This window comes from Oncorhynchus nerka, linkage group LG15 (genome assembly GCF_034236695.1).
Source record: "Oncorhynchus nerka isolate Pitt River linkage group LG15, Oner_Uvic_2.0, whole genome shotgun sequence".
NCBI lineage: Eukaryota > Metazoa > Chordata > Actinopteri > Salmoniformes > Salmonidae > Oncorhynchus > Oncorhynchus nerka.
In genome coordinates this window covers 11,831,944-11,859,731 of record NC_088410.1, presented here as the reverse complement: position 1 = coordinate 11,859,731, position 27,788 = coordinate 11,831,944, and the positions used below count along the sequence as shown (strand labels likewise).

General features: G+C 42.6%; 1 protein-coding gene across 1 annotated transcript; it reads right to left on the bottom strand.

The window, feature by feature from the left end:
• Positions 1-83: 83 nt before the first annotated feature.
• LOC115122559 (myosin-2-like) lies at positions 84-3,108 on the bottom strand. The gene is made up of 9 exons (XM_065002140.1): positions 3,102-3,108; positions 2,787-2,814; positions 2,419-2,527; positions 2,169-2,261; positions 1,934-1,994; positions 1,740-1,838; positions 1,338-1,441; positions 486-624; positions 84-257 (listed from the first exon to the last, which is right to left on the bottom strand). The coding sequence occupies exons 1-9, from the start codon at positions 3,106-3,108 to the stop codon at positions 103-105; spliced, it is 795 nt and encodes a 264-aa protein (XP_064858212.1). The 3' UTR covers positions 84-102.
• Positions 3,109-27,788: the final 24,680 nt, after the last annotated feature.

Here is a 27,788-nt window from a genome sequence, read left to right as displayed (position 1 = left end):
TATGATATTGACCATGTCCAGTAATAAGGTGATACGAGCTTGGAAAAAACAACAGCACTATTCAAAATAGCATAGCACTCATCTCCACAAAGATTCCTGTGCTCAGAAAATGGTAGATCCTGTGTTTGGCCGCCTTACCTGAGCCACAGTCTGTCCCTTGGTCACATACTCGTTGCCGACCTTCACTCTGGGGTAGCACAGAGCCTTCAACATCTCAGCTGAGTTCAGGCCCAGCAGGTAGGCGATTTTATCAGCCACTGGAGAGAGAACCAACAACAACAGACTCAGGGACACAAGATCACTTGTTTCTGATGTCACACTGACAAAATAGTTTGGCCAAATCATATCTGAATGTAGTATTTTGGTCTCCAAAAATGATCTCCTGCCTGACTTTCATGTGGCACTGTCTGTCTTAGGTGTTCTATTTCTATGTTGGGGAATGGGACTAATGCTCTACATATTGTATATCTATGAGTGGGACTCACCCTCTGTGCCGTCTGGCTCGGCCTGCTCCTCACGCTGCTTCTGCTTGAATTTCAAGTTTCCATGGTGCACTACAGCTCCTGTCAGCTTGTAGATGCCAATCTTCTCTTCATTAGTGAAGCCCAGGATTGTAATGGCATCCTGGCATTAAAGAGGAAGTACAACAGAGATGAACTGAACGGTAGTTTGCTCAGTTACACTACAGTTCTGGGCTCACTCTGTAGGAGTAAGCGCTTAGACATAGAGACAGATATGACAAAATAGAGTAAGGACAGGTGTACATTAGACCACAAACAGGAAGCGGACAGGAAACCAAGGATTAAACAGACATAAGTGTAATGGCCGAAGCCATCCGTGCTTTAAACTGCATAAGGGCTTAGGGCAAAGAGGAGGAGGTGACACTTAAATACATGATCTCCAGAACGAATGTGATGAATAGAAGTGACTCTGTGCCAACACATTAGTGATGGAAACACAAAAGGAGTTTTACACAGTTCCACAAGGCACTTAGCTCTCTTATGGATGCTTTACATGACGAAATGTGAAGTTATGAAGAGTGGCTTGAGGCACATGCCTAACTAACACAAGTAATTTGTCCCATGTAGCTCAGTTGGTATAGCAGGACACTTGCTACCCCAGGGTTGTGGGTTCAAATCCCATGAGGGACCAGTATGAAAATGTATGCACTTACGTACTCTAAGTTGCTATGGATAAGGGAGTCTCCTAAATGACTACATTGTCAATGTAGATTAAATCATGACAATTCCCAGCCGCTACCAGGTTGTATTTTCACACCGCATTCAGTGTGTATGGTGGTCCTATCTAGAGTTTGGTTAACCCTTTGTTTAACTCACGTCTGTGGCATCCAGCTCGTCATTGTCATTAATGCTGGCCACAGCGATCTGACCCTGGCTGCACATGGGGAAGTCGTAGGGGTTGGTGGTGAGAAGCGCCATTTCTGTGGACAACAGAGAACAGCTTGTCAGTTAAATCTCTTAGAATTCTGCTGTTCTAACTTTACAGTATCTCTCCCTCTTTTACTCAATAGATGGACTCAATGATACATGTAGTATTACTAGTGCATCACAGTGTATTACTTGATAGATATTTCCCAGAGACCAGACCCATGTCTAGATGCCTTGTTACCTTGGATGTAATCATTGTAATAGTATTATTAGTGTGGACTATGAATATTTTTAACAAGTTCCACAGATGGGGGTGGGAATAATTTCCCCTAAAACTCTACTTTGTCGTACCAACTATCTCAGGTTTGTGGCCTGTCATCATCTGGAAGAAGATGTGGTAGCCTCTCTCATCGGGCAGCTGGAAGGACACTCTGGACTTCTCCAGCAGGTCTGAGAGAGAAAGAGAGAGATTAAATGGAGATGATATAATTACATTTTATCTGTGAACTTAGGAAAGCATTGAGAAATTATCAAAGCCAACTCACAGGTCTCAATGTCAGCTTTAGCCAGTTTACCAGCTTGGAAGTGAATCCTGATGAATTTACCCTGTAGTAGAGCATGGGGGTTAGAAATAGGTCAACAAATAATTCTAACATTTTACTTTGATAAACCCTTTAAATTTTACAGTTTGTTGGACATCTATTGATTTAACAAAAGGGAACTACTGAAATAAATGTTTCCAATATGAGGTAACTTCCACAGTATGCCCTTCATACTTACAAAGCGAGACGAGTTGTCGTTCCTCACTGTCTTGGCATTACCGTAAGACTCCAGCAGAGGGTTAGCTGCAATGATCTGATCCTCAAGAGACCCCTGGTTGAGACAAACACAAGTTTCTCAGAAACTGGAAAAGCGGTAAAGTTTGTTTTTCTCAATGACTTTTCTTGAAACATGATTCACTGATGGAAAAAAGTTTGCTCAGAAAACCAAACTGAAATGTGTTAAAAGGGCAAACATAAGAACAACCTACCTGCATTTTGCTGGGGTCTGCTTCCTTCTTGCCACCAGACACTGCAATGGTGGCAAAGTACTGGATGACACGTTTGGTGTTGACAGTCTTTCCTGCACCGGATTCTCCGCTGGTTTATATGACATAGAAAGAGGGGTTTTAGTTACATGTTTGAGTGTCAGATTGGCTTTCACTAAGAAATAGCATTGAAAAATACCTGTTTTCTAACATAAGCAAATCATTAACAAATATTCCCGTTAATCGACTTGTTATTACACATAACCTGATGCTCTAATCCCTTCATAATGTCATGTATTTCATCACACCAAGTGACCCAATTTATTACAATAGGAACACTTTCTCAAGTGACATTTTAGTAAAAAACGTACGTAATCAGGATGGACTGGTTCTCCTTATCTGCAACCAAAAAACATATTACTTATCATACTCAAGAAACATTATGGGGACATTATTTAATTCATAGCATCATGATGAATATCATTTTTGAAAATGTTCCATTGTAGTGATAGCTTAGTGAAAATCAGATATTGTTAGAAACTGTTAGAAAACAGTAGATACCTGACTGAGGCAGTTTTTAATTTCCATTGATAGATCCATCCAATTTTTCATATGCACTTATGGACATCTATCCATCCATCCGTCCATCCATCTGTCCATCCAAACAAACAATACATCCAACCAACCATCCATCCGTCCATCCAACCAACCAACCATCCGTCCATCCAAACCAAACAATACATCCATCCATCCATCCATCCATCCATACATGAGATATCGTACCAATCATCATGAACTGAAAGGCGTTGTCAGAGACGGAGAAGATATGGGGTGGAGCCTCCATCCTCTTCTTCCCTCTGTAGGCATTGACAACCTCTTCATCGTACACAGGGAGCCACTTGTAGGGGTTCACCGTGGCACAGAAGAGCCCCGAGTAGGTCTGGATTAAAGCATAATTAATTTAGGAGATTAACAAAATCAGATTGACTTTTACCTGGATTTATGTGAGGATGTGGGTGTACTTTGGTATACTGATGTGGGTCTACTGTATTGATTTGTTTTGGTTTCTACCGTTCACTTATGTGTAGTACTGTATGTGTATATTTATTATGTTCATGTATGTGTGTTTGTATGTGCAGGTTTCTTACATAGATCATCCATGCTGCATAACGCTCTTTGAGGTTATACAACACAGAGGCTTCATTCAGGTAGGTCATCATGGCCATGTCCTCAATCTTGTCGTACTTAGGGGGGTTCATCTCATAGATGTCTGCATCTTTGAACTCTTTTCCTTCCTGAAACAGTCAGAAATCTAGATTACAACACAGATCAAACTGGACATGACTGAATGCTTTTTGCTCATTAAATACAAGTTGAATCATTTAAAAAATATATATCAACATTTAATCCAACTACTTAGTTATCACCCACTGACACATAACTGGAGATTCTTGACTAGTCAACATTCTATATCATTTTTAAATAGCAGCAATAAAAAGTATGTGTTTTAAGGTGATACATTGTCTGCAAAACAAAATGTAATGCTTCTTAATCTATTTTTTTTGTAACTGATTTCTTATTGCCTTATAGACATTGTTTGGATTTTCAGTGCTTTTTTAAGAAATAGAGTAAATTCACAAACTTGACTACTTTTCAGATCAGGCTTACCTCCTTACTTCCGTCAGGTCTCGTAACTGTTACAGTACATTTCCCTTCTGCCCTGGCAGTGACTAAACCCTTAAGGTACAGCTCCACCTTGTCTGTCACGTAGCAGGCGTTCTTTGAATCAAAGGGTGCGGCTTGTGCCTCAATCCTTTCCCTCTCAGGCTTACGGAGGTATATGGCAGCCTTGCCGTAGATTTGCATCTCCGCGTCCGTACTCATGGTGACGGATAACTAGGAAAGAGATGAAACAAGAAACGTGGTTGACTCTGTGGTGCTTCTTCCCCAGTCAACAGAGTTAGGTGAGCGGTATCTCTAACCAAATATTCTCATCACTTTTTATGTGAAGACTCAAACCATGTCTCACCTTCTTTTTCCCCTCCTACAGATGAATGTGTACTTCTTAGAGGACCCTGTGAAACATGAGACTTTTGTGAAAACATACAAGTCTAAAGCTTTATCATTGAACCCCTAAAGGGCTAGAAAACATTTAACTCAATCATTACAAGTCAAATTCAACTACAGGTGCAACTGGTAACTTTCATTTTCCTAGTGGCAACTCACTTTACTACACATTCTGTCAGGAATTCAAATAAATTCCCATAAAACCCAGATACATTCTAGAACACCCTTTCAAGTGCAGGAGCACCACTGAAAGTTACAGATTTTAAATAAAACACATTTAAAGTATAACACATAATACAAATATATATATATTTTTTATGAATGCCACTTGATTGCATATTGTCAAATCTTACAAGAGACAATGCAGAAGTCATTTCAGAAGTCATTTCAAACAGTGCAGTTAGCTACTGCCTCAGATGCTGAGTACAAAGATGAGATAAATGTAAACATCTAAGAAGGTAGAGAGGTCTTACCACAGAGGAAGAAGGTATCTGACTTATGGATGCTGGGGCCTCAGCCTCCTTATATCTGGTTGGAAGTGCCAACCAAGCAAAGTTAATTATGGACCACTCTGGGAAAGGACATAAATTGGATGAGAGACCTGTTTATTTCTGTGTCTCACTAGCACCTCCCACTTCCAGGAGCACCACACTCCCATGACATTACTTTTTAATGTCATTTTTGTCTCTGAATTGAATTTCACTGAATTTACGTAAATGATAGATGTCATTATTAATAATTATGACGATAACAAAAGTGTGATTCTTCCCAATGTAACTTCCACTTCCACTGAACCTCATATACTGTAATGGACTGAGTCCACGTTGCTTGTGGCTGAATGGATGCAAGTCCACACAGCAATGTTCTAGTAGAAAGCCTTATCAGAGGAGTGGAGGCTGTTATAGCAGCAAAGGGGAGGCCAATTCCATATTAATGCCCATGATTTTAGAATGAGATGCCCGACGAGCAGGTGTCCACATACTTTTGGTCATGTAGTGTATTTATCTTCAGTTTGATAGTCGTTCCACGAAATGAGTCCCTTTCACATCCCTTTGACATTTTATGTAGAAATTGTGTACAAATATTGCATTTTAAAAGCTTGTTGTATTAAATGAAATGCTCTGATTTCTAATATGAATCATCCAACCATTGATATGAATCAAGACTTGTGGCATAATGCATTTAGAAATGTCCCTGTGTGCACCCTCTGTGACTTCTAGGAAGATTTTAACCTCCTTAACCCCAAAATGCATTTAGGAATGTCCCTCTGTGAACCCTCTGTGACTTCTAGGAAGATTTTAACCTCCTTAACCCCAAAATGTCTCCAAGTTTTCATCATAATTGTATCATTGCTAGTTGTTTTGTTGCTATGACAAATACATGTTGGAAGATTATTATTTATGTCATGTTTTTCATTATAAGGTCAACGTGAACTGAACTCTCATTTTAATATGATGAATCTGTTCCCTTTTGAAATAGTTTTTGTTCAAAGTGAACATTGAATATTGAATAGTCAAATCTTGGTGTAGCTGGAAACACAAGCATTTCGCTACACCCGCAATAACATCTGCTTAGAGTGCGTGACCAATAAAATGTGATTTGATCACGTGGAATGACCCATGTTCCAATTGAAGATTCTGGAGGCACTTTTATTTGTCTCACATTTCAGTTGGCTAAAACGGTCCAGTAGGATTCTTATGACACATATCACCAGTACAGTATTTCAATAATCTTATCCACTCATATTGCTGACAGCGATATAACTGCCTCAAACTTTAATTACACTCTGAAGTTAACTTCTTAGCAGCTGAGCTGGCTTCAATGATGACCTTTATGTATGACCTTTTCTGTTTGGCCATGAAGTTTCTGAGCGACCACTGAGCATCACTCAGGGCAAAATATACGTATCCTGCAAAAGGCCTAAATGTAAGAACATAAATGTGCCTAATGATTTCCTTTGTCCTGAAATGGCAGAACACTGAGAGAACTCATCAGAAGACAGTGTGGAGAAACACAACTTGATTTAGACGTGGGGAATGAAACATTTTGTTATATCATATATTCTGAAATGGTCAAAAAATTATGTGAATAAAGAATACACCCCCAAGTCAGGAACATTTACCGGCTGAACAACAAGCCTTATTGGAATGATGAGTTATTAAGGGACCTGTGGTCTGTAATGTGCAGAGCGGAGCACTTATTTATACAGTGTAAAGATAGGAATACAAGAGGCCATCTTAGAAAGCATGTGTTTTATAGAAGGCTGCCTATTCTAACACAGATATCAGAGAGGGTAGTTATTAAACCGTGAGTAGATACAGATATGAAATACTCTACAGTTCTAGAACCTAATAAATTAGGAACAAAACGACACAAACAATTCCAATGGAAGTCCAGGATGAGCAGGGGGAGGTTGAACTCTGATAACACACAGGTACTTAATGAAGAGCAGGGGGAGGTTGAACTCTGATAACACACAGGTACTTAATGAAGAGCAGGGGGAGGTTGAACTCTGATAACACACAGGTACTTAATGAAGAGCAGGGGGAGGTTGAACTCTGATAACACACAGGTACTTAATGAAGAGCAGGGGGAGGTTGAACTCTGATAACACACAGGTACTTAATGAATAGCAGGGGGAGGTTGAACTCTGATAACACACAGGTACTTAATGAAGAGCAGGGGAGGTTGAACTCTGATAACACACAGGTACTTAATGAAGAGCAGGGGGAGGTTGAACTCTGATAACACACAGGTACTTAATGAAGAGCTGGGGGGGAGAAGAAGGGGTTTGCAAGTTTGTTCTCAGGTAAACAAAAATGTGGCGTATTTTGAGTAAGAATTTTAGAAAAACATGTTCACTGAAAACTTGAAAACACAATGTCAGAACCCTCTTATTTCTAGCATTATATATAACATTCCCAACATAAGAACAGAGTTTGGTAGGATATAATTTTATATCATGTTCCCAACATAAGAATAGAGTTTGGTAGGATATAACGTTCCCAACATAAGAACAGAGTTTGGTAGGATATAATTTTATATCATGTTCCCAACATAAGAATAGAGTTTGGTAGGATATAACGTTCCCAACATAAGAATAGAGTTTGGTAGGATATAACGTTCCCAACATAAGAATAGAGTTTGGTAGGATATAATTTTATATCATGTTCCCAACATAAGAATAGAGTTTGGTAGGATATAACGTTCCCAACATAAGAACAGAGTTTGGTAGGATATAATTTTATATCATGTTCCCAACATAAGAATAGAGTTTGGTAGGATATAACGTTCCCAACATAAGAACAGAGTTTGGTAGGATATAATTTTATATCATGTTCCCAACATAAGAATAGAGTTTGGTAGGATATAACGTTCCCAACATAAGAATAGAGTTTGGTAGGATATAACGTTCCCAACATAAGAATAGAGTTTGGTAGGATATCATTTTATATCATGTTCCCAACATAAGAATAGAGTTTGGTAGGATATAACGTTCCCAACATAAGAACAGAGTTTGGTAGGATATAATTTTATATAATGTTCACAACATAAGAACAGAGTTTGGTAGGATATAACGTTCCCAACATAAGAACAGAGTTTGGTAGGATATAACGTTCCCAACATAAGAACAGAGTTTGGTAGGGGTGCTTTTAGCTTTGACCCATCACCATGGAACATTTTACAAAAGGATATAAAGCTGGATCATTTTATTCTGATTGAAGATTTTGGACGGCTGTTTTGTTTTCTTTTAGGCACTTTGGGGTTCCTTTGGCTTGTTTTGGGTCTGAATACTTATCTAAATAAGGTATATCTGTTTTTTATTTTTAATAAATGTGCAAAAATGTCTAAAACAGTTTTTCACTTTGGCATTATGGGGTATTGTGATGTCATTATGGGATATAGATGTGTAGATGTGTAGATTGATGATGAAAAAAGTGATTTAATCAATTTTAGAATAAGGCTGTGACGTAACAACATTTGGAGAAAGTCAAGGGGTTTGAATACTTTCCGAAGGCACTATATTTATGTGTTCCCTCTCTAGGGTTATTGTTATTGCTTAGATTACCTTATCTACTATTATGTATTGATATTGATTCATTCTTTATGCCCAGTGTCCACCCAACACATCAGTACAAGAAGCCCCATATCTGATGGATACACTAGTTGAGCAGGGTGACCATCTGGATGGATCCCATTAAGGCCTTTTCATTTCTTGGACTGTGGTCTCATCTTCACTACAGCCAAGGTTTATTGTTTGATATATCTGCCAACGCAGCCTAATTCTGGCACTGATACCACTGTTATTAGACAATATATTTACTTGCTGTGTTTGTGGGTGGAGAGAAAATTAGCACCATGCAAACTAAGCGTTTATGACATGAAGTTATTTTAATGTGCAAAGATCTTGCATGATATATGACCTGTGTTTTTGTATTTGAGGAAGATGTTTCTCTAAGCTCCAAACTTGCTCTGGGCAGAAGGTACCCTCCGGGATATGTGCAGCTGTCATACCCAACTAGACAACTGTGCATTTGGCCACAAAGACCTCATCTGACTTTACAACCATGGTCTTCTCACAATGCAGTGAGCACTGTATCGTTGTATTTTAAAATGTTAGACAAACCACTTCCCATGAGACAATAGCTTGTCATTTAGTGGGTTAGGCCAATAGTCTACCCTTTTGCAGTGTGACTTATCGAGGAAACTTACGGGGCGGGGGGCTCTGCGGGGCGGGGGACTATGCATTTATGTAAACAACAGCTGGTGCACGATATCTAAAGAAGCCTCAAGGTTTTGCTCGCCTGAGGTAGAGTATCTCACGATAAGCTCCAGACCACACTATCTACCTAGAGAGTTTTCATCTGTATGTTTTGTACATGTAGCTGTCTACATACCACCAGAGAGTGAAGTTGGCACTAAAACCGCACTAAATGAGCCTTATTCCGCCATAAGCAAACGGGAAACGCTCATCCAGAGGTGGCGCTCCTGGTGGCCAGTGACTTTATTGCAGGGAAATTTAAATCAGTTTTACAGAATTTCTATTGGCATGTTAAATGTGCAACCAGAGGGGAAAAAAATTCTAGACCCCCTTTACCCCACACACAGAGACAAGGACAAAGCTCTCCCTTGCCCTCCATTTGGCAAATCTGACATTAACTCTATCTTCCTGATTCCTGCTTACAAGCCAAAATTCAAGCAGGAAGCACCAGTGACTCGGTCTATAAAAAGTGGTCAGATGAAGCAGATGCTAAACTACAGGACTGATTTGCTAGCACAGACTGGAATATGTTCTGGGATTCTTCAGATGGCATTGAGGAGTACACCACATCAGTCACTGGCTTTATCAATAAGTGTGCCGAGGACGTCGTTCCCACTGTGACTGTACGTACATACCCCAACCAGAAGCCACGGATTACAGGCAACATTCGCACTGAGCTAAAGGGTAGAGCTGCCACTTTCAAGGAGCGGTACTCTAATCCAGAAGCTTTTAAGAAATCCCACCATGCCCTCCGATGAACCATCAAACAGGAAAAGCTTCAATACAGGACTAAGATTGAATCGTACTACACCGGCTACGATGCTCATCAGATGTGGCAGGGCTTGCAAACTATTGACACAAGCCTACCAGATGAGCTAAATTACTTCTATGCTCGCTTCTAGGCAAGTAACACTGAAACATGCATGAGAGCATCAGCTATTCCCGGATGACTTTGTGATCACGCTCTCCGCAGCCGATGTGAGTAAGACCTTAAAACAGGTCAACATTCACAAGGCCGCTGAGCCAGATGGATTACCAGGACGTGTACTCCGAGCATGCGCTGACCAACTGGCAAGTGTCTTCACTGACATTTTCAACCTCTCCCTGTCTGAGTCTGTAATACCAACACTTTTCAAGCAGACCACCATAGTCCCTGTGCCCAAGAACACTAAAATAATCTGCCTAAATGACTACCGACCGGTAGCACTCACGTCTGCAGACACGACATGCTTTGAAAGGCTGGTCATGGCTCATATCAACATCATTACCCCAGAAATCCTAAACCTACTCCAATTTGTATAGCACACCAACAGATCCACCCATTATGCATTATCTATTGCACTCCATACTACCCTTTCACACCTGGACAAAAGGAATACCTATGTGAGGATGATATTCATTGACTACAACTCAGCGTTCGACACCATAGTGCCCTCAAAAGCTCATCACTAAGCTAAGGACCCTGGCACTAAATACCTCCCTCTGTAGCTGGATCCTAGACTTCCTGACGGGCCGCCCCCAGGTGGTAAGGGTAGGTAACAACACATCCGCCACGCTGATCCTCAATGCAGGGGCCCCTCAGGGGTTCGTGCTCAGTCCCCTCCTGTACTCCCTGTGCACTCAGGACTGCACGACCAGGCACAACTCCAACACCATCATTAAGTTTGCAGATGACACAACAGTGGTAGGCCTGATCATCGACAACGATGTGACAGCCAATAGGGAGGAGGTCAGAGTGGACAACATCCTCTCCCTCAACGTGATCAAGACTAAGGAGATGATTGTGGACCACAGGAAAAGGAGGACCGAGCACGCCCCCATTCTCATCGACGGGGTTGAGAGCTTCAAGTTCCTTGGCGTCCACATCACCAATAAACTAACATGGTCCAAGCACACCAAGACAGTGGTGAAGAGGGCACAACAAAACCTATTCCCCCTCAGGAGACTGAAAAGATTTGTCATGGGTCCTCAGATCCTCAAAAGGTTTTACAGCTGCACAACCGCGAGCATCCTGACGGGTTGCATCACTGCCTGCTATGGCAACTGCTCTGCCTCCGACCGCAAGGCACTACAGAGGGTAATGCGTACGGCCCAGTACATCACTGGGGCCAAGCTTACTGCCATCCAGGACCTCTACACCAGGCGGTGTCAGAGGAAGGCCCTAAAAATTGTCAAAGACCCCAGCCACCCTAGTCAGAGTGTTCTCCCTGCTACCGCACGGCAAGCGGTACTGGAGCGTCATGTCTAGGTCCAAGAGGCTTCTAAACAGCTTCTACCCCCAAACTATAAGACTCCTGAACAGCAAATCAAATGGCTACCCAGACTATTTACACCCCCCACCCCCACGCTGCTGCTACTCTCTGTTATTATCTATGCATAGCCACTTTAATCACCCTACCTGCATGTACAAATTACCTCAATACCGGTGCCCCCTGTATATAGCCGGTACCCCCTGTATATAGCCTCCACATTGACTCTGTACCGGTACCCCCTGTATATAGCCTCCACATTGACTCTGTACCGGTACCCCCTGTATATAGCCTCCACATTGACTCTGTACCGGTACCACCTGTATATAGCCTCCACATTGACACATTGACTCTGTACCGGTACCCCCTGTATATAGCCTCCACATTGACACATTGACTCTGTACCGGTACCCCCTGTATATAGCCTCCACATTGACACATTGCCTCTGTACCGGTACCCCCTGTATATAGCTCCGCTATTGTTATTTACTGCTGCTCTTTAATTATTTGTTTTTCTTATCTCGTACTTTTTGGGGGGTATTTTCTTAAAACTGCATTGTTGGTTAAGGACTTGTAAGTAAGCATTTCACTGTAAGGTCTACTACACCTGTTGTATTTGGCAGATGTGACAAATACAATCTGTTTTGAAGTGTTTGCAACTGGTGTTGGGACTTTATTAGATGTGCAGTGACATTTAGTGTGACATTTATCCTAACTGAGTGCAGTGAACCACTTCTATATGGAAATGAAAGGGGTGTAAAAAGGCAGAGGAGAGGTGATTGGGGAGTGGTAACAGGTTTGGAGGATAGGGGAGTGGTAACAGGTTTGAAAAATTGAAAATATTCCTGTCTGTGTGTAACCTTCCTTTAACTAGTGGCATGACCCTTCACAACAAGTTGATTTTGCCAAAGATTGTGTATTATATTGACCAGATATTCGAGTGACCACTCTAACAATGGAAATACATGTCCTCAAAGATGGAAGGCAGGTGGGAGGAGACGAGATTAGGCGGGACCATTTTAGCCAATGAGAGGGCAGATACACGTGTTAACAACAGATAGATAGAGGACTCATATTCATATCTGTGCCATTATAGTGGCTGTGACATCATGGGCAGTGCCATTGAGGCTATCTCCATTTTAGAGTGGTCAATTATATTCTTCTTCATTGGCTGATGGCTCCCAACTCATAGGAATCCCAACCTGATTTCAAGTAATTAAGGGATAAATTGAAGATTTTGATCATTTGATTTAGCTGAACCCACTGTGTTAGTGCTGGACTGGAATAAAAGCCTGCACCTCATGTGGATGGGCTGTCCAGAACAGGAGTTGAAGCCCCCTGAATATACTGTTATTAACTGTCAGAGGTCATTAAGCAGTTGAGGAAACTGTCATTATCAAACTGTGATTGTACATTTGTATTTTAGCAGGGCTTTGGGGGGATTGGATAGTAACTGTTGATGCAATGTATTTTGTTCCTTAAAAAGACCTGCAAAGTAGTTTTGCCTGTCGCACCAGAGCCTTGGCTCATGTCAACATTTCTTTTACATGATTCAATCCATTAAAATGTCAAAGCCACAAAAAATCTAAATCTGGATGTGGTATGTCACATGCTGTGGCATGGATCCACAAAACCAACAAGCTTGGCTCGGATAATTCAGATTTTATTTTCCATATTACATATCTCACTGTAAATCTATTACGGTGTCAGCAATGTGAGAACCTCGTGGTCGACTAATAAGGTCAAAATAATGTGCTGGCCTGTATCGGATCTCTCTGTGGTCTACAGTAAAGGTATGAGGTCTTCACCTTTCAGCATGCAGTGTGAAGTCAATGGAGGGATAAATGTAATAGGAACCTAATACATTTACAAGGAGAAACACGTGGATTAAATGGGGAGTCGTTGTGTTTTACAGAAAGCTTTACAGATCTTTGGACTAACAAGTCCACAGTTATTACCCCCTGCCTAGTGACCTTCTCCAACCATGACCGTGATCCAGAACTGGCTGCCTAAAGTAGTTTGGGATTTCTTCATGCTTTATGACCCTGTGTCATAGAGATGGTATCAAACCTGCTGAGCTGTTCATGAAACTCCAATTTGATCCCAAAACAGTCGAAGCAAACTAAAGCCACAGATAATTTACAAGCCCAATATGGCCATGTTCAGAAACGGGTGTGTCAGAAATACATCCAGCTTCCACAGCAATATATCTCAGGTCATTTGGCTTTGCTTATTTGGCAGATTTGCTGCCATTTTCACCAGAGGATATGACCATACAGACTCCACTAGACACCAGAGGATATGACCATACAGACTCCACTAGATGGCCCCACCAATAATCGATGTTTAGAAGTGGGAACACTTCACATTTAGTCCCCAAATTGGAAGACTGATTTAAATCATGGGAAAAATGGAAAGTGTTCCTGTCTGTGTGTAACCTTCATTTAACAAGGCAAGTCAGTTTAGAACAAATTCTTCTTTACAATGACGGCCTACACCGGCCAAACCCAGACGACGCTGGGCCAGTATTGTGCGTCTGTCTGCGTGCTGTAAGAAGATTGTAAGATAATACACAACGCAGAGGACTAGAGGTCAATAGGGAATTTACCATCAATGGAAATAGTTGTTTTTCAGTTCAAACTCTGTGTAGGAATGTCAGTCCTGGACTCATTGCTACATGTGGAAAGTTTCCATTGGTTTGAATGGTCTATATATTAAGCCTGAAACAGGATACTTGTTATTTGGACATTGGCCCCATTTTACTGCAAGGAATTCTAATTTGTCAACCACAGGCTAGGGTTGGAGGTTATACATTACACCCTGTCCCTTTGTTCTGTGGAGAGAATCACTGAGGAGAGAATCACTCAGGAGAGAATCATTGAGGAGAGAATCACTGAGGAGAGAATCACTGAAGACAGGGGAGAATGAACATGTACTTCTCAGCATCTATGATTTGTCCTCTTTGAATAAACCTAATTTTCTTCCCCTGATTTGCTTTTGGGTCTGTGTTATTGAAGAGTAACATCAACTGCTAACAATGTGAATGAGTTGAATAGAAGGTGTTGAAAATAAGGATGTCCAGTTTAACTGCTGCTTTGGTAATAGCTTTGACCTCTGTAGTAGGAACCTCTGCTTCATAGTCCTGCAATTTATCCCACGGACAGGGCCAGGTACCAAAAATATATACTATATCAAACAGTCATAATAACAGTCAACTTTAATATTGAAATCATCTAAATAATTTTGTACTCAACTTGTTGGATCAGAATCAGGGCTGTGTTCATTAGGTACAGTGTAGCAAAACATTAAGAAGCTGGTGGCCACCGGTTCAATTGATCAATGCTCAATGTTCAATAAAAAATCTTTCTACCATCACATCTAAACCAATATGTCGACAATTCTAATTACATTTAGCAAATTAACCTGTATGGAGTTACACAAAACACTGTCCGCCTCTCATCATGTTCTGTTCAGCCGTTAACGAGAACCACATACCAGATTTTTAACGGGGTCATTAAGGTCACAATGTTATTTCTCAAATATCCTTTAAGATGCAAATGTCAAATATATCTCAACAATCCTACCAAACTCCAAAGGACCCTTCTATGGATTAAATGTTGTGAAAATCCCCCAAAATCAAGGCATTTTTTTCTAGTTTGGTGAGGAGTCACCCTAATAGCTACAATAATGTGGCATACAGACTGTGACTTTATAGCTAACCTTCCTTTCTCAAGTAGTTAACGCTTCCTCTTTCTGAGTCTATTATCATGTTTCAGGTTTCAGGTTCAGACAGTGTCGAAGAAACAAACGTTTATTTCTAAAACCTGGCGGGCAAAAAGCAGGTGAAAAGCAGGCAAGGGTCAATAAGCCAGAGAGGTGGGGTACAGAACGGCAGGCAGGCTCAGGGTCAGGGGTCAATAATCCAGAGAGGTGGGGTACAGAACGACAGGCAGGCTCAGGGTCAGGGGTCAATAATCCAGAGAGGTGGGGTACAGAACGGCAGGCAGGCTCAGGGTCAGGGGACAATAATCCAGAGAGGTGGGGTACAGAACGGCAGGCAGGCTCAGGGTCAGGGGTCAATAATCCAGAGAGGTGGGGTACAGAACGGCAGGTAGGCTCAGGGTCAGGGCAGGCAGAATGGTCAAAACAGGGAAGGATTTGAAAACAGGAGCAAGAAACAGGCAGGGGAACAAACGCTGGTTGGTTTCACAAACAAAACAAACTGGCAACAGACAAACAAAGAACACAGGTATAAATACACAGGGGATAATGGGGAGGATGGGGACACCTGGAGGTGGGTGGAGACAAGCATAAAGACAGGTGAAACAGATCAGGGTGTGACACCTATTCATAATCCACTTCCATTTGCTGCATTCCAGGTGACTACCTCATGAAGCTGGTTGAGAGAATGTCAAGAGTGTGCAAAGCTGTCATCAAGGCAAAGGGTGGCTACTTTGAAGGATCTCAAATATAAAAAATATTTTGATTTGTTTAATACTTTTTTTGCTTTCTACATGATTCCATATGTGTTATTTCATAGTTTTGATGACTTTACTGTTCTACATTCTACAGCGTAGAAAATAGCAAAATAAAGAAAAACCCTTGAGTAGGTGTGTCCAAACGTTTGACTGGTACTGTATGTGGGCACTACTTCAAATTAGAGGATTCGGCTATTTCAGCCACACCAGTTGATGACAGGTGTATAAAATCGAGCACACAGCCACGTAATCTCCATAGACAAACATTGGCTTTACTGGCCTTACTGAAAAGCTCAGTGACTTTCAACGTGGCACCGTCAAATTCCTGCCTTTCTCTAGCTGTCCCGGTCAATTGTAAGTGCTGTTATTGTGAAGTGGAAACATCTAGGAGCAACAACGGCTCAGCCGTGAAGTGGTAAGCCATACAAGCTCACAGAACGGGACCGCCGAGTTCTGCTGCTGGCTATTGTTTTTGTTTGAATAATGCATCTGGACACAGTACCAGCTTCTTGTTTCACCTGGCTGCTGGTTCCTTCATTTGAGGAGTCACCTGAAGCTTGAGAGGAATAGGAGATCCAGTAGGAATGTAGTACTGAGGCAGAGGGCTCAGTGAGGACGACTGGTTACTACTCTGAACTGTATATGTGGAGAGCTTTCTGGTGTCCAGAGCTGCTGAGGCAGAGGGCTCAGTGAGGACGACTGGCTACTACTCTGAACTGCATATGTGGAGAGCTTTCTGGCACCCAGAGTTTCTCAGTGAGGACGACTGGTTACTACTCTGAACTGCATATGTGGAGAGCTTTCTGGCACCCAGAGCTGGTGAGGCAGAGGGCTCAGTGAGGACGACTGGTTACTACTCCGAACTGTATATGTGGAGAGCTTTCTGGTGTCCAGAGTATCAAGGATACGTATAACGTGTGTACAACTGGTGTTAGCACTTTATTAGATGTGCAGTAAAATCCAGTCTGACATTTCCCATAACTGAGTGTAGTGAACCACTTCTATATATCAGGAAGACTTGGCCTATCTCTCTATTTGCGTCTAGCATTTCATTGGAATCAAGCTATTTGTGGTTTTGTAGGGAAAAGCCGTGACGTAAGTAACACTGACACCATATTTAATGACAAACAACTTATATATGTCATCTACCAATAGCAACTGTAATTTCACTTCTAGGGTAAATGAGTTGAAATTAAATAGACAGAGAGCAGCACTTCCTCAATGTTACTTTTGTACCTGCTGGCAGGGAGTGAGTAACACGGCCTTGGGACAGAAGTAACAGCTGTCTTATCTCCATGTTTCTGTAATGCTGATTACTTTCAACAAATGTAACATCAATCATTATTTCATGTTTGTGTTGATTTGAATAATTAATGCTATGGGTTCGTAATTTATGAACATTGCAATGTTGTGCAACTACAATATTTTGCCTTACAATATTAAATCGGACCAAAAACAGATGACATAATAGCTATATTAGCCATAATTGTCACTTTTCTCTTTAATGGTAATGTAGTAGGAAATGTTATTTACCATTTTCAATTAATATTCATGCTTAGCCTCACCAATCAGGTGCACTCCAGCTGTTCCTTGCCGTGCTCGCTCCTCTTGTTTTGTTAGAAAAAAATCTTTATCCTTAACACAAACTGCAAAATCATCATTACGCTTCCATGGCTTAACATAAGGGAAGTGACCACCAGAATCACATAGATATTTTTAACCACTAAGCTTATGTGAGAAGCTGACTCATGAAGTCGATTGATTAAGGCATAATTCTAATGAAGTCCTATATAATTGTAAAACATTCAGTCAACTGTTGATATTTTGCTAACATTATAAAAGCAATGTGAACTAGAGGAGAAAATGGCCTGTGCTAAAACATGTATTTTATTCCAGGTCATCGGTTTACAAGGTGTTACTTTCGTCCCACCCGTCTCTCCTGTAACTTCTCCCAGGCTAACACCCAAGACTAGCTAGCATGATACTTGAAACCTATGCTGTCATTGAGTCACTAGATGGGTTAAGAAAATTACAGTTCAGACCATTTAACAACTAAACAACTCTACAACACAAAAAAATACTTCTGGGTCTTTTTTTTACTAACAGTACATCGCTCAAAACCACTTTTTGTTGAAAGATCGGTCAAAATATGGTCGCACTGTACTGTTTTCTTGCAGGGAGGATGTCCTCTACATTATGAATGTACTGACTTTGCTACGCCATTCTAGCTTCTGAGGAAAATGGGTGTTCATTTTACCACCATGTTACTTTGGGCCCCCTCTCCACTACATTAAATATTTTTGTATCAAAAACGATACCACAGAGATACAAAATAAGTTAGAGGAAAAACAAAAAGAACTGGAGTAACTTATTCAAGAACAATCTAATGTAATCTATTACAAAAATAAAGCAAACTGGATGGAATATGGAGAAAAATGCACCCAATTTTTCCTGAATCTCTAACACAGGAACGCTAACAAAAATAATTTGCATAAACGCATTACTAATTGAATCTGCAAATTATATTTTAAAAGAGGAAGCTAAATATTTTAAGCAGATGTTTTCTTTTCTGTCTCATTCTTAATGACAATTACTGTAAGGAATTCTTTCCAAATAATACAAAATGTATGTATAAAAAGGATCAGTGTTTGAAATAGTGAATTGTTGAAAGTCAAATGCTATAGCAAAGCTTATTATTATTATTAAAGATGTAGTTTAAGTATATCTCTTTCCAAATAATACAAAAAAATGAAAATGTATGTTCAAAAAGATCAGTGTGTGAAGGCCAACTTACAGAATAATAACTTTTTGAGGCTATTAAATCCTTTCAGTCTGGAAAAATCCCAGCTGAACCCGTTGTCTTAGTGCTGGGGTGGAACAAGACACGCACACAGGGTTTTTGCAGACAACCCTTAGGCTACGGGTAAGGACAGGAACAGTAATTTTTCCTATTTTGTTGCATTACAACCTGTCATTTAAATGGATTTTTATTTGGATTTCATGTAATGGACGTACGTACACAAAATAGTCCAAATTGGTGAAAAAAAAAAAAACACATGATCTGTCACATGATCTCAGTATATATACACCTGTTCTGAAAGGCCCCAGAGTCTGCAACACCACTAAGCAAGGGGCACCACCAAGCAAGTGGCACTTTAAAGACCAAGGAGCTCTCTAAACAGGCCAGGGACAAAGTTGTGTAGAAGTACAGATAAGGGTTGGGTTATAAAAAAAATACCCGAAACTTTGAACATCACACGAAGCACCATTAAATCCATTATTAAAAAACGGAAAGAATTTGGCACCACAACAAACCTGCCAAGAGAGGGCCGCCCACCAAAACTCACCGACCAGGCAAGGAGGGCATTAATCAGAGGCAACAAAGAGACCAAAGATAACCCTGAAGGAGCTGCAAAGCTCCACAGCAGAGATTGGAGTATCTGTCCATAGGACCACTTTAAGACGTACACTCCACATCACCCACATCACCCCGAGAACATCATCCCCACAGTGAAGCATGGTGGTGGCAGCATCATGCTGTGGGGATGTTTTTCATTGGCAGGGACTGGGAAACGGGTCAGAATTGAAGGAACGACGGATGGCGCTAAATACAGGGAAATTCTTGAGGGAAACCTGTTTCAGTCTTCCAGAGATTTGAGACTGGGAAGGAGGTTCACCTTCCAGCAGGGCAATAACCCTACGCATACTGCTAAAGCAACACTTAAGTGGTTGAATGGGAAACATTTAAATGTCTTGGAATGGCAGAGTCAAAGCCCAGACCTCAATCCAATTGAGAATCTGTGGTATGACTTAAAGATTGCTCTACACCAGCGGAACCTATCCAGCTTCAAAGCGCTGCAGCAGTTTTGGCTTGAAGAATGGGCCAAAATCCCATTGGCTAGATGTGCCAAGCTCATAGAGACATACCTATGAGCTTGGCACATCTAGTGACCATGCATATATTGGACTATAGTGTTGGCAGTTGCAATTTTTCCCTCAGCTGGGGCTCAGTCAACTGGGGCCTAGAAAGGGGAGAGGTCAGGCTTGTCTTTCACATGTCCCTGGTGCTATGCAGAATATCAGAAAGGGAAGAGGACAGAATGGAACATTGTCTTCACATGTGAATGTGTCTTTACCTATTCTTAAACCATGGGAAGGGATGGCGTGATTAATGGGGAACCAATTACTTGTCTCCACAATGTCTATGCGCCAGTCACTCCCTCCTTTTCCCATTGGGGGGAGGTGTATGGCAGTGTCTGGAACCAATGGATGTCATCTCTGATCTTACACTTATCCTGGGATAGTGTATGACCTAGAGGCTCACTTCCTTCAGTGAGATTGACCAGGAGTGGGTTCAAGAGGGTTTTTTACCTGAGATGGGAGTATCTGGAGTTGATAATTGATATATGCCATTGCATGAGTTGGTATTTTTGTACTATGAAGTACCAGGAATGAGATTAGAACCTCGTCTGAGGGACCAAACTCAACGATAATTAACAGCGAATGTTATCTGGCTAAGGGATACTCCTTTCTCAAGAAAAATTATTTATTTGTGAACAGTTCCTAAGATCTGTGATTCGTCATGTAAGTTGAGGGGGGTGTATCTTGGCTATAAAAGATCTTTGTACTTTTCTGTTGGTATTTCTCAATGGTTCATTAGAAATAGTGAATTGTTGAAAGTCAAATGCTATCACAAAGCTTATTATTATTATTAAATATGTAGTTTAAGTATATCTCTGGCTGGTGTGTAGTTTGTAACTCTCCTCATTTGGTAAAGCAGAAATATGCCACCACACCAGTCTACTAGCCATCGCAGATCCACTTTTCTTTTTCCATTGGTTTTGTCTTTGTTTTCACACACCTGTTTTCCATTTCACAATTATTTGTTCCTGTATTTAAACCCTTTGTTTCACCCATGGTGTTGTGTGGGATTGTTACATGTTCAGTTAGGTTCATTTTGATGGCTGTTTTTTTTTGACGGGTGCTGTGGTCACCCGTGCGTTATCTTTACCGTTTTGGTCAAGTGTAATTGTTACCTTGTTGAGTAAAGTACATTGCTCACTCATTCTGCTCTCCCACGCCTGACTTCATGCCCTAGCTACACCCACCTTCTGACAATAGGAATAAGGTGGAATCATATTACACAGCATAATTAGGGGACCGAGTGGAGCAGTGGTCTAAGGCACTGCACCGTAGTGCTAGAGGCATCACTACAGACCCGGGTTTGATCCCGGGCTGTATCACAACTGGCCGTAATCGGGAGTCCCATAGGGCGGTGCACAATTGGCCCAGCATCAACCGGGTTAGGGGCGGGTTTGGCCGGGGTAGGCCGTCGTTATAAATAAGAATTTGTTCTTGACTGACTTGCCTAGTTAAATAAATAAAAAAGCATCCACCGAATGTGACAAGGCCTACAGTCCATTGTGGATTACAAAAGAAGACCCAGCCATGATATGCCAAATGATGCCTCTCTACCAGACGAACTTAATGCATTTTACGCTTCGACAATAAGAACATGGTGCAGGGTGTGAGGGCCGCCACTGACCCAGAGGATAGGGTGATCACTCTCTGAGGCCAACGTGTGTAAGGTCTTCAATCAGGTCAACACCCGCAAAGCCCCGGGGTCCTACGGTATTCCAGGGTGCATTCTCAGAGCAAAGCCCCGGGGCCCTACGGTATTCCAGGGTGCATTCTCAGAGCAAAGCCCCGGGGCCCTACGGTATTCCAGGGTGCATTCTCAGAGCAAAGCCCCGGGGCCCTACGGTATTCCAGGATGCATTCTCAGAGCAAAGCCCCGGGGCCCTACGGTATTCCAGGGTGCATTCTCAGAGCAAAGCCCCGGGGCCCTACGGTATTCCAGGATGCATTCTCAGAGCAAAGCCCCGGGGCCCTACGGTATTCCAGGGTGCATTCTCAGAGCAAAGCCCCGGGGCCCTACGGTATTCCAGGGTGCATTCTCAGAGCAAAGCCCCGGGGCCCTACGGTATTCCAGGATGCATTCTCAGAGCAAAGCCCCGGGGCCCTACGGTATTCCAGGGTGCATTCTCAGAGCAAAGCCCCGGGGCCCTACGGTATTCCAGGATGCATTCTCAGAGCAAAGCCCCGGGGCCCTACGGTATTCCAGGATGCATTCTCAGAGCGTGCGCAGAACAGCTGGCAGGCATATTCATGGTCATTTTCAACCTCTTTTCATCCCCACGTGTTTTAAGATGATCATCATCATTCCTGTTCAACTCAACTCCAAGGCTTTATGCCACATGACAACCACCCTGTAGCGCTCACATCTGTAATCATGAAGTGCTCTGAGAGACTGGTTATGACACACATCAACTTCAACATCCCAGACACCCTAGATCCACTCCAATATGCATACCACAACAACAGATCAATAGATAATGCAATATCAATTGTACTCCACACTGCCCTCACCCACCTACATAAGAAACATACTGTACAGTGCATTCGGAAAGTATTCAGACCCACTGAATTTTGACATCTTATTATGTTACAGCCTTATTCTAAAATGGACTAAATTGTTTTTTCACCCCTCATCAATCTACACACAATACCCCATAATGAAAAAGCAAATCTATAAAAATGTAAAACCGAAATGTTACATTTACATAAGTATTCAGACCCATTACTCAGTACTTTATTGAAGCACCTTTGGCAGCAATTACAGCCTCTAGTCTTCTTGGGTATGACGCTACATGCATGGCACACCTGTTTTTGGGGAGTTTCTCCCATTCTTCTTTTGTTTCTCATGGTCTAAGAGTCCAAGTGGGCTGTCATGTTACAGAGGAGTGGCTTCCTTCTTGCCACTCTACCATAAAGACCTGATTGGTGGAGTGCTGCAGAGATGGGTTGTCCTTCTGGAAGGTTCTCCCATCTCCACAGAGGAACTCTAGAGCTTTGTCAGAGTGACCATCGGGTTATTGTTCTTCTTGTCCTTCTGGAAGGTTCTCCCATCTCCACAGAGGAACTCTAGAGCTCTGTCAGAGTGACCATTGGTTTCTTGGTCACCTCCCTGACCAAGGCCCTTCTCCCCCAATTGCTCAGTTTGGCCGGGCGGCCAGCTCTAGGAATAGTCTTGGTGGTTCTTCTTCCATTTAAGAATGATGGAGGCCACTGTGCTCTTGGGGATCTTCAATGCTTTTTGTGTACCTTTCCCCAGATCTGTACCTCGACACAATCCTGTCTCTCTACAGACAATTCCTTCATCCTCATGGCTTGGTTTTTGCTCTGACATGTACTGTCAACTTTAGGACCTTATATAGACAGGTGTGTGCATTTCCAAATAATGTCCAATCAATTGAATTTACCACAGATGGACTCCAATCAAGTTGTAGAAACATCTCAAGGATGATCAATGGAAACAGGACAACAGCCTCTCCCGCAACGCGAGTAACACCAAGGAGCTGATCGCGGACTACAGAAAACATGGGGCGAGCAGTGCGGCGGGTTGATATTTTCAAGTTCCTCGGGGGAACAAATCATTAATGATTTTAAAAATGGTCCACACACACGAGCACACTCGTGTCTCTTCTAACCACATAAGGTTGAAAAGGTTTGGCACTGGCTCTGAAATCCTACAAAAGTTCTACAGCTGCACCATTGAGAGCATCTTGACTGGCTGCGTCACCGCCTGGTATGGCAACAGCACCGCCCTCGATCACAGCCCAGTAGACAGCCCAGTAGACAGCCCAGTAGACAGCCCAGTAGTCAGCCCAGTAAACAGCCCAGTAGACAGCCCAGTAAACAGCCCAGTAGTCAGCCCAGTAAACAGCCCAGTAGACAGCCCAGTAGTCAGCCCAGTAAACAGCCCAGTAGACAGCCCAGTAGACAGCCCAGTAGACAGCCCAGTAGACAGCCCAGTACTCCCTGCCATCCAGGACCTCTATATCAGGCGGTGTGAAAGGAAGGCTCAGAAAATCGTTAAAGACTCCAGCCACCCAAGCCGTAGACTTTTCTCTCTGTTTCCACACGACACCCAGTACCGGTGCATCAAGTCCGACACCAACAGGCTCCTGAACATCTTCTATTCACAAACCATAAGACTGCTAATTAGCAGAGTTGATCCTTGTATTTATTTTTTTGCACTGTCCTTATGCACAGGGCCCCACACACACAAACATTCACTCCATAATTTGCCTTCACACACATAATATGCACATACATTTATACTGACTCTACACACACATAATATACACATACATTTATACTGACTCTACACACACATAATATACACATACATTTATACTGACTCTACACACACACACACACACACACACACACACACACACACACACACACCCACTCACATACAATCCTCATATACTCTGCTGCTCCTGTGTTTGTTATCATATACTGAATCCTGATGCCTTGTCAACTTACCATTATACATATCAACCTCTTTCACTCCAGTATCTCTGCACATTGTAAATATGGTACTGGAACTGACCCTGTATATATTATGATGTCTTACTTGGTCGTGTTCTTATTTCTTATTTGTATATTGATTACTGTATCTGTCACGTTCTGACCTTTATTCCTTTGTTTTGTCTTTATTTAGTATGGTCAGGGCGTGAGTTGGGGTGGGCAGTCTATATTAGTTTTTCTATATTTTCTATTTCTGTGTTTGGCCTGATATGGTTCTCAATCAGAGGCACCTGTCTATCGTTGTCCCTGATTGAGAACCATATTCAGGTAGCCTGTTTTCCTTTCTGTTTCGTGGTTATTTTCAGTCTTTGTGTGTCTGCACCAGATAGAACAGTTTCGGTTGTCACGTTGTTGTTTTGTATTTTTGAAGTGTTCAGTTGTTTATTAAAAAGATGAACACTAACCACGCTGCGCTTTGGTCCTCTCCTTCTTCCACCCAAGACAGCCATTACAGTATCGTTGTGTTTAGAGCTGCAAGAAAGGCATTTCACTGCACGTGACATTAAAACTTGAAAATGACACACCATGTGGATGGGCTGTGCAGAACAGGAGTTACAGGCCCCTGATATACTGTTATTAACTGACAGATATCAATAAGAAGTTGAGTAAACTGTCCTTATAAAATTGTTATTGTACATATTTGTCGTATTTTAGCAGGGCCTTGGGAGGATCGGATAGTAACTCTTGATCCAATTCATTTTGTTCCGTAAAAATGACTCAGTCTGTCCTCACAAAGTAGTTTTGCCTGAGACACCCCAGAGCTTTGCCTGAGACACCCCAGAGCCTTGCCTGAGACGCCCCAGAGATTTGGCTGAGACACCCCAGAGCTTTGCCTGAGACACCCCAGAGCCTTGCCTGAGACACCCCAGAGCTTTGCCTGAGACACCCCAGAGCCTTGCCTGAGACACCCCAGAGATTTGGCTGAGACACCCCAGAGCTTTGGCTGAGACGCCCCAGAGCTTTGGCTGAGACGCCCCAGAGCTTTGCCTGAGACACCCCAGAGCTTTGGCTGAGACGCCCCAGAGCTTTGGCTGAGACGCCCCAGAGCCTTGGCTGAGACGCCCCAGAGCCTTGGCTGAGACGCCCCAGAGCTTTGGCTGAGACGCCCCAGAGCTTTGGCTGAGACGCCCCAGAGCTTTGGCTCACGTCAGCATTTATTTTACATGATTCAATCCATTAAAATGTCTCAGCCAGTAAAAATCTAAATCTGGATATGAAATGTCAAATGCTGTTGCATGGATCCACAAAACAACCAATCTTGGCTTGGTTAATTCAGATCTTATTTTCCAGGTCACATATCTCACTATACATCTATTATGGTGTCAGCAATGTGAGGACCTCATGGTCGACTAATCTAATCGAATCAAATTGTATTTGTCACATGCACCGAATACAACAGTGAAAAGTCCTTAAACAACCATGTTTTAAGAAATTAAGAATAAAAAACATGCTAAGTAAAAAATAGTGAAGTTTTAAAAAATTAATAAATCAAAGTAACAAATAATTAAACAGCATCGGTAAAATAACAATAGCAATAGTGAGGCTATATACAGGGGGGTACCAGTACAGAGTCAATGTGGAGGCTATATACAGGGGGTGCAGAGTCAATGTGGAGGCTAGTACCAGTACAGAGTCAATGTGGAGGCTATATACAGGGGCTACCAGTACAGAGTCAATGTGGAGGCTATATACAGGGGGCTACCAGTACAGAGTCAATGTGGAGGCTATATACAGGGGGTACCAGTGCAGAGTCAATGTGGAGGCTATATACAGGGGTACCAGTACAGAGTCAATGTGGAGGCTATATACAGGGGTACCAGTACAGAGTCAATGTGGAGGCTATATACAGGGGTACCAGTACAGAGTCAATGTGGAGGCTATATGGCAGAGTCAATGTGGAGGCTATATACAGGGGGTACCAGTACAGAGTCAATGTGGAGGCTATATACAGGGGGTACCAGTACAGAGTCAATGTGGAGGCTATATACAGGGGGTACCAGTGCAGAGTCAATGTGGAGGCTATATACAGGGGGTACCAGTGCAGAGTCAATGTGGAGGCTATATACAGGGGTACCAGTGCAGAGTCAATGTGGAGGCTATATACCAGTACAGAGTCAATGTGGAGGCTATATACAGGGGGCTACCAGTGCAGAGTCAATGTGGAGGCTATATACAGGGGGCTACCAGTGCAGAGTCAATGTGGAGGCTATATACAGGGGGCTACCAGTACAGAGTCAATGTGGAGGCTATATACAGGGGGCTACCAGTGCAGAGTCAATGTGGAGGCTATATACAGGGGGCTACCAGTACAGAGTCAATGTGGAGGCTATATACAGGGGCTACCAGTACAGAGTCAATGTGGAGGCTATATACAGGGGGCTACCAGTACAGAGTCAATGTGGAGGCTATATACAGGGGCTACCAGTACAGAGTCAATGTGGAGGCTATATACAGGGGCTACCAGTGCAGAGTCAATGTGGAGGCTATATACAGGGGGCTACCAGTACAGAGTCAATGTGGAGGCTATATACAGGGGGCTACCAGTACAGAGTCAATGTGGAGGCTATATACAGGGGGCTACCGGTACAGAGTCAATGTGGAGGCTATATACAGGGGGGTACCAGTACAGAGTCAATGTGGAGGCTATATACAGGTGGTACCAGTACAGAGTCAATGTGGAGGCTATATACAGGGGGCTACCAGTGCAGAGTCAATGTGGAGGCTATATACAGGGGGCTACCAGTGCAGAGTCAATGTGGAGGCTATATACAGGGGGCTACCAGTACAGAGTCAATGTGGAGGCTATATACAGGGGGCTACCAGTGCAGAGTCAATGTGGAGGCTATATACAGGGGGCTACCAGTACAGAGTCAATGTGGAGGCTATATACAGGGGGCTACCAGTACAGAGTCAATGTGGAGGCTATATACAGGGGGCTACCAGTACAGAGTCAATGTGGAGGCTATATACAGGGGGTACCAGTACAGAGTCAATGTGGAGGCTATATACAGGGGTACCAGTACAGAGTCAATGTGGAGGCTATATACAGGGGGCTACCAGTGCAGAGTCAATGTGGAGGCTATATACAGGGGGCTACCAGTGCAGAGTCAATGTGGAGGCTATATACAGGGGGCTACCAGTACAGAGTCAATGTGGAGGCTATATACAGGGGGCTACCAGTGCAGAGTCAATGTGGAGGCTATATACAGGGGGCTACCAGTACAGAGTCAATGTGGAGGCTATATACAGGGGGCTACCAGTACAGAGTCAATGTGGAGGCTATATACAGGGGGCTACCAGTGCAGAGTCAATGTGGAGGCTATATACAGGGGGCTACCAGTACAGAGTCAATGTGGAGGCTATATACAGGGGCTACCA